This window comes from Salvelinus sp. IW2-2015, linkage group LG5, assembly GCF_002910315.2.
Source record: "Salvelinus sp. IW2-2015 linkage group LG5, ASM291031v2, whole genome shotgun sequence".
Classification (NCBI taxonomy): domain Eukaryota; kingdom Metazoa; phylum Chordata; class Actinopteri; order Salmoniformes; family Salmonidae; genus Salvelinus; species Salvelinus sp. IW2-2015.
The window spans coordinates 9,040,746-9,054,886 of record NC_036844.1 but is presented as its reverse complement, the minus strand read 5'-3'; the positions used below and the strand labels follow the sequence as shown (position 1 = coordinate 9,054,886).

At 44.9% G+C, this 14,141-nt stretch overlaps 1 protein-coding gene across 2 annotated transcripts in view; it reads right to left on the bottom strand.

Moving 5' to 3' along the window:
- The window catches only part of LOC111963860 (G protein-coupled receptor kinase 6-like), a 32,684-nt gene that overhangs the window by 11,164 nt on the left and 7,379 nt on the right, over positions 1 to 14,141 (bottom strand). Inside the window, exons 1-10 of one of the 2 annotated variants that reach the window (XM_070443543.1) lie at positions 7,567 to 7,645; positions 6,607 to 6,696; positions 4,145 to 4,257; positions 3,616 to 3,693; positions 3,418 to 3,515; positions 3,160 to 3,252; positions 2,988 to 3,051; positions 2,659 to 2,799; positions 2,323 to 2,513; positions 2,011 to 2,048 (exon numbers count right to left, since the gene is read on the bottom strand). In XM_070443543.1, coding sequence (XP_070299644.1) covers positions 2,011 to 2,048; positions 2,323 to 2,513; positions 2,659 to 2,799; positions 2,988 to 3,051; positions 3,160 to 3,252; positions 3,418 to 3,515; positions 3,616 to 3,693; positions 4,145 to 4,257; positions 6,607 to 6,658 — 868 coding nt within the window. In that variant the 5' untranslated portion in view covers positions 6,659 to 6,696; positions 7,567 to 7,645. Of the gene's footprint in view, positions 1 to 2,010; positions 2,049 to 2,322; positions 2,514 to 2,658; positions 2,800 to 2,987; positions 3,052 to 3,159; positions 3,253 to 3,417; positions 3,516 to 3,615; positions 3,694 to 4,144; positions 4,258 to 6,606; positions 6,697 to 7,566; positions 7,646 to 14,141 lie in introns of those variants that run through there. The other variant, XM_023987417.2, reaches the window with a different exon arrangement.

Genomic DNA, 14,141 nt, shown 5'->3' with positions numbered 1-14,141 from the left:
ACACAAAGTACAGTGTTCAGACCCCTTCACTTTTTCCACATTTGTTACGTTACGGCCTTATTCTAAAATTGATTAAAGAGGAATGTTCCTCATCAATCTACGCACAATACCCCATAATGAGAAAGCGAAAACAGGTTTTTTGAATTTTTTCAAATGTATTGAAAATAAAAAACAGACACCTACGTAAGTATTAAGACCTTTTGCTATGAGACTCAATTGAGATTAGTTGCATCCTGTTTCCATTAATCATCCTTGAGATGTTTCTGCAACGTGATTGAAGTCCCCCTGTGGTACATTCAGTTGATTGTACATGATTTGGAAAGGCACACAACTGTCTATGTAAGGTCCAACAGTTGACGGTGTATGTTGGCGCAAAAACCAAACCATGGAGTCGTAGGAACTGTCCGTAGAGCTCCGAGACAGTGTCGAGGCACAGATCTGGGGAAGGATACCAAAACAATTCTGCAGCATTGAAGGTCCCCAAGAACACAGTGGCCTCCATCTGAGGAAGAAGTTGGAAGAAGTTTGAACCACCAAGACTCTTCCTAGAGCTGGCCAAACTGAGCAATCGGGGGAGAAGGGCCTTGGTCCGGGAGGTGAACAAGAACCCAATGGTCACTCTGACAGAGCTCCAGAGTTCCTCTGTAGAGATGGGAGAACCTTCCAGAAGGACAACCATCTCTGCAGGACTCCATTAATCAGGCCTTTATGGTAGTGGCCAGATGGAAGCCACTCCTCAGTAAAAGACACATGACAGCCCTCTTGGAGTTTGCCAAAAGACACCAAAAGGACTCTCGGACTATGAGAAACAAGATTCTCTGGTCTGATGAAACCAAGATTGAAGTCTTTGGCATGAATGCCAAGCGTCACATCTGTGGAAATGTTTTCAGTGGCAGGGACTGGGAGACTAGTCAGGATCGAGGGAAAGACGAACGGAGCAAAGTACAGAGAGATCCTTGATGAAAATCTTCTCCAGATCGCTCAGGACCTCCTATTGGGGCGAAGGTTCACCTTCCAACAGGACAACAACCCTAAGCACACAGCCAAGACAACGCAGGAGTGGCTTCGGGACAAGTCTCTGAATGTCCTTGAGTGGCCCAGCCAGAGCACAGACTTGAACCCGAATGAACATCTCTGGAGAGACCTGAAAATAGCTGTGCAGCGACGCTCCCCATCCAACCTGACAGAGCTTGAGAGGATCTGCAGAGAAGAATGGGTGAAACTCCCAAAATACAGGTGTGCCAAGCTTGTAGCATCATACCTAAGAAGACTCGAGGCTGTAATTGCTGCCAAAGGTGCTTCAACAAAGTAATAAGTAAAGGGTCTGAATACTTACAGTATGTAAATGTGATTTCTGTTTTTATTTTTAGTAAATTGCAAAAATTACTAAACCAGTTTTTGCTTTGTCATTATGGGGTATTGGGTGTAGATTATAATTTTTTCCCTATTCAATGTAATCCAATGTCGAATAAGGCTGTAACGTAACAAAATGTGGAAAAAGTGAAGGGGTCTGAATACTTTACGAATGCACTGTATATGAGGGAAGAAGTAGGATGTTTCTGGCAGGTGACATTGGCAGTGTGTGTGTGTGTGTGTGTATCCTGTGAGGTAGTTACTAATTACAGTGGTATGGTTGATATATTCTATAGGTGCTTCCAACACACTGCCAAGCTTGGAACAGGTGCAAATAAGTTGATCTAAATATATACTAGACCCGCTTATCACACACTGTTAACTTACTTCCTGATAGACCAACCGTTTGTGTGAAAAGAAAATCTGAAATTACGTCACCAGGATATCCTGCTTGGGGAAACTAGATTCTGCATTGATGGAAGAGTGATCTGATCTGGGCGTGAAGCACAGATAAGGTTGCGACAGGGGCGCAACTTTCAACTTTTGTTTGGAGTGTTTATCTGGCTGAATAATAATAATTATGTCCCCCCCCACCACTTCTAAAACCAAAGTTGCGCTCCTGGATTGCGATATTATTAAAGTGCCAATTAAAAGTACCATTGTCATCCAGAAGTATGTTCTCCGGTTTTAGATCCCTGCAACAAAAAACAAAAGACAGAAGTCAGTACAGTGCCTTTTCAATCTCACAATCTGTTTTAATCTGGTTGTGTTCCAGTTCTCCACCCTTTTCCAGAAGTGTGCAAGAAGTGGACAAACAATTTCTCGCACAGATTTAACAACGGGGGCCAACTCCTTCCAGTCAATGCTTACACCAATCCTATGCTTTTAAATCCATGAAGGGGGAGAGTGTGCGAGTGCACACTTCTGGAAAAGAGTGTCGAATCAGGACAGAGCCCAGTGTCTACTGACCTGTAGACAATGTTCCTCTGGTGGAGGTGGTGGAGACCACAGCAGACCTCAGCAGCATAGAACTGGACCCTGGCCGGCTCCAGGCCTGGAGGACCCATGTTATAGATGTGGAACCGCAGGTCTCCTCCGTTCATCATGCTTAGCACCAGACAAAGAGATCGTTTGGTCTCATACGCATACGCCAGACTCACCTAGAGATAGAGTTGTGGCAGGATGGAGGGGAAGAGAGGACATAGAGAGACAAAAAGGAAAGAGGGGATGAGAGAAAAGGATGGAAAGAAAGAGAAGAGGATGGAGAGAGGGAGAGAGAGAGTCGGATTGTGTGAAGAACCCTACCACAAATCTGCTGTTGAGCTTTTCCAGTATCTGTTTCTCGTTGAGGGCCATGGCCTCTCCTCTCCTCTTCTTCATGTGAGTCTTCTCCAGCTTCTTACACGCATACATCTTCCCAGAGGCTCGTACCTGGCATGCCCACACCTGGGGGAGAGAGGAGGAATGGAGAAAAGGATGGGGAGGAGGAGATTGTATGAGCTGAATCCTCACTATCAAAATTGTAGTTAATAATTTGTATCTCAAGTTGGATTTGGGCTCTATGTTTTCAGAGTTTTGATTTCTCTCCAAAACTTTGTGAAAACATGTTTGTTTTGTCGTGAAAGAAGCCTAACCTCCCCGAAGCCTCCCTTGCCCAGCATCCTGTACTGTCTGAAGGTGTGTTTGGTAACGGGCTGTCTGGGGGGAGAGAAATACACAGTTAGTGGCTGGGTGTCAAGCACTTGGGAACATATCTCACTTAGTTTGATTACTCAGTCAAACACACACCCGTCCATATGCACTGACCTCTCTACCATCTTCCACTGCAGAAAACGCTCAAAGTACATGCTCTGCAGGTACTGAAGGAAGGGGGCACCACTCAGGAACTCATGGAGGTCACTGTAAGCACACAGTGAAAGAAGGGTGAATTACTTCCCAGCACACACATTCACTCACATGCGTGTGGTAAGATAGGAGGGAAGGGTGAGAGCAACACGGGGAAGGTTGGAGTAAGAGGGAGGTCAGGGTTTCGAGATCTGTGGTTAGGACAGGGGTCAGACTCACTCTGTGCAGTCAACGAAGATGTCTCTACCGTGCCACACCTCCAGACTCTCTCTGCACCGCTTACCATAGCTCTCCACAACCTGTACACACTCAGACGACTGGCAGGAGAACATACACTGTTACTTAGCACAAATCTAAAGTCAGAAATCAACCTTTAGTGTGTGTGTGTGTGTGTGTGTCGGTGTGTAAAGACGGTACCTGTCTACTGAGGAACCTGTTAATGATTTGCATGCCAAAACTCTTCCTATCTTCATCTGATTGCACCTCATACTCCCCCTGTAAAAATTCAAAGAGATCTGCACTTGTGATTCCTGTTTTGTCAACATGAATTTTGAAGATCTCTGTCTAGTATCTGTCACTGATTGCTTGATCGTTCTTCATGAACGACCCAGGTCACTAAATCTCAGCATGCCATTGAGTCCAGGCCAATAAGGAAATACAGAGAGATATGAATAACAGTTATTTATAACCCAGTAGACATAAGTCGTCTTCTGCATACTGTAACATACTTTACATACATTTCTAACAAAGTTATCATGTTAGAACTCTTTCCTGGCTGTGCCCAAAACACACACCCTTCGGGAATATGGCATCACTTTGCTATGACACAGGTCTTTCAGCAGAGTGTACTTTAACATCAGCTCACAGCATTCTGTCGGATCATCTCCCCCAAAATGGACCATACCACCTCCTTCACAGTGAATAAGGCCTATATAGTAGATCATACCATTTTATCCAGTAGGGAGTTGCAGTGCCGTAGCTCAGGTTTGCTCTGACAGAAGAGACAGAATAGTTGTCTGCCAATAGGCTGCTTCACACACAGACTGGAGTAGTCTCTCGCTGAAACAAACACATTACAAACATACAGTATTACACATACAAAATGTGCACTCACACATGCACATAGACACACATACACACCAGGGTTGTGCTCAATTCAGAATTGAATTGAGAATGCGTCATAAATCATTTTGAATGGAAGTAGTGAACATGATACAGAATTTCAATTGAAATTGGTACTAAAGGCAATAGAACTGAATTCAGTGAAATTAATTGAAATTCAAAAGCCTCTTCTATTGCATATTAGGTGTAGCCTATACAAATATACATATTGTACATAAAACATCAAACATGTCGTTATATACAGTTGAAGTCGGAAGTTTACATACACTTAGGTTGGAGTCATTAAAACTCGTTTTTCAACCACTCCACAAATTTCTTGTTAACAAACTATAGTTTTGGCAAGTCGGTTAGGACATCTACTTTGTGCATGACACAAGTAATTTTCACAACAATTGTTTACAAACAGATTATTTCACTCATTCACTGTATCACAATTCCAGTGGGTCAGAAGTTTACATACACTAAGTTGACTGTGCCTTTAAACGGCTTGGAAAATTCCAGAAAATGATGTTATGGCTTTAGAAGCTTCTGATAGGCTAATTGACATCATTTGAGTCAATTGGAGGTGTACTGTGGAGGTATTTCAAGGCCTACCTTCAAACTCCGTGCCTCTTTGCTTGACATCATGGGAAAATCAAAAGAAATCAGCCAAGACCTCAGAAAAAAAATTGTAGACCTCCACAAATCTGGTTCATCCTTGGGAGCAATTTCCAAATGCCCTATGGTACCATGTACTCTGTACAAACAATAGTACACAAGTATAAACACCATGGGACCACGCAGCCGTCATACCGCTCAGGAAGGAGACACTTCTGTCTCCTAGAGATGAACGTACTTTGGTGCGAAAAGTGCAAATCAATCCCAGAACAACAGCAAAGGACCTTGTGAAGATGCTGGAGGAAACAGGTACAAAAGTATCTATATCCACACTAAAACAAGTCCTATATCGACATAACCTGATAGGCCGCTCAGCAAGGAAGAAGCCACTGCTCCAAAACCGCCATAAAAAAGCCAGACCACGGTTTACAACTGCACATGGGGACAAATATCATAATTTTTGGAAAAATTTCCTCTGGTCTGATGAAACAAAAATAGAACTATTTGGCCATAATGACCATCGTTATGTTTGGAGCAAAAAGGGGGAGGCCTGCAAGCCGAAGAACAACATCCCACCGTGAAGTACGGGGATGGCAGCATCATGTTGTTGGGGTGCTTTGCTGCAGGAGGGACTGGTGCACTTCACAAAATAGATGGTATCATGAGGCAGGAAAATTATGTGGATATATTGAAGCAACATCTCAAGACATCAGTCAGGAAGTTAAAGCTTGGTCGCAAACGGGTCTTCCAAATGGACAATGACCCCAAGCATACTTCCAAAGTTGTGGCAAAATGGCTTAAGTACAACAGTCAAGGTATTGGGGTGGCCATCACAAAGCCCTGACCTCAATCCCATAGAAGATTTGTGTGCAGAACTGACAAAGCATGTGCGAGCAAGGAGGCCTACAAACCTGACTCAGTTACACCAGCTCTGTCAGGAGGACTGGGCCAAAATTCACCCAACTTATTGTGGGAAGCTTGTGGAAGGCTACCCAAAACGTTTGACCCAAGTTAAACAATTTAAAGGCAATGCTACCAAATACTAATTGAGTGTAAGTAAACTTCTGACCCACTGGGAATGTGATGAAAGAAATAAAAGCTGAAATAAATCATTCTCTCTATTATTATTCTGACATTTCACATTCTAAAATAGTGTGGTGATCCTAACTGACCTAAGACAGGGAATTTTTACTAGGATTAAATGTCAGTAATTGTGAAAAACTGAGTTTAAATGTATTTGGCTAAGGTGTATGTAAACTTCCGACTTCAACTGTACATGCATATGAAATACTTATTTTCCACCATAATTTGCAAATAAATTCATTAAAAATCCTACAACGTGATTTTATGGATTTATTTTTCTCATTTTGTCTGTCATAGTTGAAGTGTACCTATGATGAAAATAACAGGCCTCATCTTTTTAAGTGGGAGAACTTGCACAATTGGTGGCTGACTAAATACTTTTTTGCCCCACTGTATATATATATATATAAACACACACGCACGCACGCACGCACGCACGCATCGTGGTAATGAGCCATCCTCCCCTCAGCAGCCTCCACTGGTGTCTACAGTACCCCTTGGGGAGGGTATACACACACACACACACACACACACACACACACACACACACACACACACACACACACACACACACACACACACACACACACACACACACACACTGACCGATGGTGTTGCCCAGCTCCATACACTGGCTGATGTGAGGGAAGCGCAGCATCCTTCTCCATTTCCAACTCCTGCCTTTTCCTCCTCCACCTGGAGAGAGATGCAATAGGGTAGGGAAGAATGAGAAGACATTTGATATTACAGCTGAGCTGTCATAGTATACTGTTTTTCTTAACCAAAAGCATGTGAGTTTATTCAACCCTTTGGGTTATGTATTGTGTGTGATATGTTAACAGGCGGCTTCAGAAGTAAAATAAATAGATAAACAATAACAGGTCAGATTCAGGCTTCTAGTTGAGCAGTTACAACCTTAGCCTGAAGGTCTTTGCTCTGTTTACCTTTTCGTTCACCTCAACACACTGGAAATAGATTACTATCAGTATGTCAACAACAGCCTTTGTTCCAGTGTGTGTGTGTGTGTGTGTATAGTTTCGTTGTCAATCAGGTTCCAGCCCTGGCATCCATCAACTCCAAAAGAGAGATCTATAAATAGGTCTAGGAGCAAGAACAAAGCCTATGGGTCCACATACAGTAGCACTGCATCCTGCACACACACACAGACACACACACATGTTTGGGACCAAACCATTGATTCCCATTCAAAATCCTATTTTCCCTAACCCTAATTCTAACACTAATTGTAAACCAAACCCTAAACCTAACCCCTAAGCCTAAAATAGCCTTTTTCTTTGTGGGGACCAACAAAATGTCCCCACTTGTCTGAACTTGTCCAAAATGTCTGGTCCCCACAAGGATAGTAAAACCAAAAACACACACACACTCACAGTGTAAACAATAGCTGTTTCCTGCTTACAGGTGTTCCCTACTGATGATGTCGTTGACAGATGGAATCTAGAGAGGAGTCCAACCTGTTTTGTGACCTCACGCAAAATCCCAACATTAATGTCTCACAGAATGGACAAACAAAATCTAAATTCAACTTTTGATGTGTGTGCCTACCACAGGAGGTTGGTGGCACCTTAATTGGGGAGGACAGGCTCGTGGTAATGAGCCATCCTCCCCTCAGCAGCCTCCACTGGTGTCTACAGTACCCCTTGGGGAGGGTATACCCCAAAAAGCGTATGTTGGAGAAAAAGCAAATAAGAAGCGTTACGTATGTTACATGAAATGGACCAACTTTTTGGGCAGACTGAACATATTAGCAAAAGTCTGAGTTTGTAGACCTTAGGTCAAAACATGCATTGTCAGTTGGAAGGAAAGGCTTGGTTGAACACATAAACAATCATTAAAAGAAATGTGTCATTTCCATGAGTACTTTACAGAGTAAAAACAACCGTTGTGGATGTTACAGAGTCTGAAATAGACATTCAAATCTTAAACATTTCTTGATTAAAAATCTATCACAACACATTTGTTGTCATTTGGAATGTTTTTTAAAAATCCTGTAGAAAGCATAGTATATTAGGATTGCATACATGTAGCCTGGATAATATACGGCCTGGCACCACACCCTAATAGGTCATTTATTTTCTCTTGATGTATTTAAAAATGTACCTTTACCAGTTAAATAAAAACATTTTGGAATATTTAAATGTTTCTGAAACATTGTAACAAAGCATGCAATTAAGACCATAGCCGTGCCTATACTGCCAATCCACTTTTCTGGACACTGGATGAAGTCAGTATATTTTGGGGGGCTTGCATTTGAAAAGGACACGTATCTTTCTATCTAAAAAACAGTACTGCCATATATGACAAATGTATTTCAGCATATATTTTCCAAGAGAATCTTAGCTAGAACCTATAATTGTCAAGATATCAACAATTGCTTAAAGTAAAAGTCTGAAGAACACAGTGCATTCGGAAAGTATTCAGACCCCTTGACTTTTTCCAAATTTTGTTACGTCACAACATTATTCTAAATTTGATGAAATCATTTTTTCCCCCTCATCAATCTACACACAATACCCAATAATGACAAAGCGAAAACAGGTTTTTAGATTTTTTGGCAAATGTATTAACAATAAAAAACAGAAATATCTTATTTACATAACTATTCAGACCCTTTGCTATGAGACTCAAAATTGAGCTCAGGTGCATCCTGTTTTCATTGATGATCCTTCAGATGTTTCTACAACTTGATTGAAGTCCACCTGTGCTAAATTCAATTCATTGGACATGATTTGGAAAGGCACACACCTGTCTATATAAGGTCCCACAGTTAACAGTGCATGTCAGAGATAAAACCAAGCCATGAGGTGAAAGGAATTGTCCGTAGAGCTCCGAGACAGGATTGTGCTAACGCACAGATCTGGGGAAGGGTACCAAAAAATTTCTGCAGCATTGAAGGTCCCCAAGAACACAGTGGCCTCCATCATTCTTAAATGGAAGAAGTTTGGAAGCACCAAGACTCTTCCAAGAGCTGGCCGCCAGGCCAAACTGAGCAATCGGGGAGAAGGTCCTTGGTCAGGGAGGTGACCAAGAACCCGATGGTCACTCTGGCAGAGCTCCAGAGTTCCTCTGGGAGATGGGAGAACCTTCCAGAAGGAAAACCATCTCTGCAGCACTCCAACAATCAGGCCTTTATGGTGGAGTGTCCAGACGGAAGCCACTCCTCAGTAAAAGGCACATGACAGCCCGCTTGGAGTTTACCAAAAGGCACCTAAAGACTCTTAGACCATGAGAAACAAGATTATTTGGTCTGATGAAGCCAAGATTGAACTCTTTCGCCTGAATGCCAAGCGTCACATCTGGAGGAAACCTGGCACCATCCCTACAGTCTGAATACTTATGTAAATGTGATATTTCAGTTAAAATTCTTCAAGAATTTTGCAAAAATTCATAACCTTTTTTCTTTATGGGGTATTGTGTGTAGATTGATGAGGGGGAAAAACTATTTAATCCATTTTAGAATCAAGGCTGTAAAGTAACAAAATGTGGAAAAAGTCAAGGGGTCTGAATACTTTCCGAATGTACCGTATATCACAGAACAAGCACAAAGCATGTAGTGAATTCACATGCTTCTGAAACTATGATATAATACATACAATACCCATCACATCCAGAACTGTGATGGATGTTACAGATATCAACACGCTGAAAAAGGATACTGACAATGAAAAGAGAGAGAAACCAATTATAGACCATATAAAACCTTGATGAAAGTTTGCTTACAGAGAACGTTTCAAGAGGATCTGATGTAAGGTGCATGTTTTACAAAAGCCTTTCCTAAAAAACGTTATGGACGTTCCATTGTTTCTCTTTCAAGGAATGGAGGAAGGAAAGATGCTTTTCTTAAGTATTAAAACAGGCTTTTATATTCCTATTTCTCTCTGTGTGTGTGTGTGGGGAAGGAAAGTTGAGGAAGTAGTACTGTAGAAAATACCTGCATGTTAATTCTAAGGGAGTATCAATCAGTCTTATTTGATCATACATCCTTTCCATAATCCTTCACCACGTACATTGTTCCTCAGAAGGGAGTAACATTCTCTGGAACCCGTAGTCTCAATCACTCACTCTGACATCACTGTAAGTTAACAGTCGGGTTAGGTAAGGGAATGTATTGCACACACATGGTAGAAGTCCATTGTGGCACTTGCCATTCTGCAATAGTTGCAATCACATTCTACAGTGAGCTTGAAAAGTATTGAGACAGTGACACATTTTTTTGTCGTTTTGGCTCTGTACTCCAGCACGTGATACAATGTGTGTCTCTACCTCACTCATCATTATTCACGATTCAATCAGGATTATCCGTAATCATGTGTTAGCATCCACATTATTATAGAAGTGTTTAGAAATATTATATTCTTATTTACATTAAAAGTGATTCCATAATGACACAATACATTATTTACCATTAATTTCTATTGGGCACAAAATCATCTGAAACACAACCAAAACAAACAGCAAATGTATCCAACAAATTTGTAGTCACAAACTTGATGTAGTCATTGCGTGCTATGAATATGGGACCAAATGCTTAACTTTTGGTCCCCTAAAATGTACAAAAAGTGCTGTAATTTCTAAACGGTTGAGCCGATATGTATAAAAATCCACTCAAATTAAATCCGACATTCTGCACTTTAACCTCATAGTCATTATATCATTTCAAATCCAAAGTGCTGGAGTACAGAGCCAAAACAACAACAATCTGTCACTGTCCCAATACTTGTGGAGCTCACTGTACGGGACATTCATAAAAATGTCGGGACGTTCATGAGAATGTACAGTACTAGTCAAAAGTTTGGACACACCTACTCATTCAAGGGTGGCAACTATGAAGAATCTCAAATATAAAATATATTTTGATTTGTTTTGTCACACCCTGATCTATTTCACCTGTCTTTGTGCTTGTAATAAACATTTGTTACTTTGACACTGTCTGCATCTGGGTCTTCCCTAAAACTTGACAGTACGAACTGGCCATGACTGACCAAGCAGACTTGGACCAGCTCCGCAACACCTTCTCCTCCCAAGGAGCCACCATTGGAAGGCACGAGGTGTTGCTTCATGGTCTTATGGAGGGGTTCCAGACCTTGGCCAAACGCCATGACCGAGTGTTGAACACATTGCTGGAGCAATTCCGCAGGTTGTCTGTTAGGTAGCCTACCACGACGGTAACCTCCCAGCCCCTCAGTAACCCGGCTGATAGTAGCGCCGCCACCCCGGTTTCCCGGGAACCCTACTTACTTCCCTCGGATCGCTTCGATGCCTGGAAGTTACTCCCGCAGTGTGGCAGACTATGCAGTGGATTCCCGCACGTTGGCAGCTGAGAGTGCCTGGAATCCGGAAGCACTGTTTCGACATGTTCCTGCACGGAGTATCGGAAGAAGCAAAGGATGCGCTTGCAGCCCGGGAACTACCGTCTCTGGGGCCTATGAGAGCTTTATGGACACTACCCTGGCGTCCGAGCTGGGCATCCCCACTCAGCCCCTCTCCATTCCCATGGACGTTAGAGTGCTGGACAGCCGCTCTATAGGCCGGGTCACCCACAATACCACCCCCATCAACCTACGTGTGTCAGGGAACGACAGCGAGACAATCCAATTCCTGCTCATTAAGTCTCCTCAGGTTCCCGTGGTACTAGGATTCTCTTGCCTCCAGCGACACAATCCCCTTATTGACTGGTTGGCTGGTGCCATCATGGACTGGAGCCCGTTCTGCCACGCTCATTGCCTGAAGTCAGCGCATCCTGCCCCGGGGCGTCTTCCTGGGATCTTGGAAGTTGCCCCGAACCTCTCCGCCATTCCCGCGGAGTACCAGGACCTCCGGGAGGTGTTCAGTAAGGCCTGTGGGATTGACCTTCTCCCAGGTACCACTCCGCCCCGGGGACGACTGTACTCTCTGTTGGATCCGGAGACCAATGTTATGGAGACCTGCATTGAGGACTCCCTAGCTGCAGGTTTCATCCGTCCTTCTGCCTCCCCCGCCGCCTCAGGGCTCTTCTTTGTGGAGAAGAAGGACAAAACCCTGTGCCAGTGCATCGACTACTGGGTCCTCAACGACATCACGGTGAAGAACTGCTACCACTCATCTCCTCGGCCTTCGAGCCGCTCCAGGGGGCCACTGTGTTTTCCAAGCTGGACCTACAGAACGCTTACCACCTGGTGTGGATACGGGAAGGGGACGAGTGGAAGACTGCATTCAACACGGCCAGCGGTCACTACAAGTATCTGGTCATGCCATTTGGCCTTACCAACGCCCCAGCCGTGTTCCAGGCGCTGGTTAATGATGTTCTCCGCGACATGTTGAACCGGTTCGTCTTCGTCTACCTCGACGACATCCTCGTCTTCTCCCTCTCCGCCCAAGAACACGTGCTCCACGTCCAACAGGTTCTCCAACGCCTCCTGGAGAACCAGCTTTTTGTGAAAGCAGAGAAGTGTGAATTCCATTGCTCCACTATCCCCTTCCTGGGTTACATCATCACTGCAGGGAGTTTACAGATGGATCCCGGGAAGGTAAGAGCGGTGGTGAATTGGCCCCAGCCTAAGTCCAGGGTGCAGCTGCAATGTTTTCTGGGATTCGCCAACTTTTATTGACGCTTTATTCAGGGTTACAGCACCCTGGCTGCCCCCCTTTCTGCACTCACCTCTCCCAAGGTTCCGTTCACGTGGCCCCCAGCTGCTGACCGGGCGTTCCGGTCAAACACGGTTTCACCACAGCTCCCATCTTGGTTCATCCTGACCAATTCCGCCAGTTCGTAGTGGAGGACTTCAGTTCGATGCTTCGGATGTTGGAGTGGGGACTGTCCTGTCCCAGTATTCTGCCCTGGACCTCAAGTTACATCCCTGCACCGCCCTCTCCCATCACCTCTATGCCATGGAGAGGAACTACGATGTGGGGAATCGTGAGCTCCTCATGGCGAAGATGGCGTTGGAGGAGTGGAGGCACTGGCTGGTAGGGGGTGGAACATCCGTTCATTGTTTGGACTGACTACAAGAACCAGGAATATCTCCGCCTCGCCAAGCGTATCAATTCCAGGCAAGCTAGTGGGGCCCAGCTTTTCTCCCGGTTCAACTTCTCCCTCTCATACCGACTGGGATCCAAGAATGTCAAGCCGGATGCTCTGTCACGCTGCTATAGCCCCACGACTACAACCCCGGAACACGAGACCATCCTTCCCACCTTGTGCCTGGCGATTGCATTCAGCTGGGGAATAGGGAAGCAGGTTTGTGAGGCTCAGCATTCCCAGCAGAAGCCTGGGGGGAGGCCCAGATAACCGGATGTTTATTCCTGACGTGGTCCGCTCCTCGGTCCTGGAGTTGGCCCACTTCTCCAGGCTTGCCTGCCACCCGGGCTCCCGTCAAACCCTGGCCTTTGTGCGACAATGCTTATAGTGGCCCTGACGTCTCTGCATTCGTCGCCGCATGCACGATCTGTGCGCAGAACAAGACTCCTCGGCAAGCTCCGGGTGGTTTCCTTCAACCTCAGCCTGTCCCTCACCGTCCCTGGTCTCGCATTTCCCTGGACTTTGTCACGGATCTCCCCCCATCTGATGGCAACATCGCCATTTTGACTGGAGTGGACCGGGTTTTCCAAAACTGCCCACTTCATTCCTCTTCCCAAGCTACCCTCTGCCAAAGAGACGGCCCAGCTCATGGTGCAGCACGTCTTCCGGATCCATGGACTCCCATTGGACATGGTCTCCGACTGGGTAGGCCGTCATTGTAAATAAGAATTTGTTCTTAACTGACTTGCCTAGTTAAATAAAAAATATATAATAATTCTCGTCCCGGTTCTGGAAGGCGATCGGCACACTCATTGGGTCGTCGGCCAGCATGTCCTCCGGGTTCCACCCCTAGTCCAACGGCCAGTCGGAGCGAGCCAACCAAGACTTGGAGTCGACTCTTCACTGCCTGGTCTCCGCCAACCCTACCACTTGGAGCCAGAAACTAGTGTGGGTCGAATACGCCTGCAACATCTTTCCTTGCTCTGCCACGGGTCTCTTGCCCTTTGAGTGTTCCCTGGGTTATCAAACCCCGCTCTTCCCTGAACAAGAGCGGGTGGAGTCCCGCAAACTTTCCCCCCGGGTTTATCGGTCCTTTCCCCATCTCCAAGGTCATTGGCCCCTC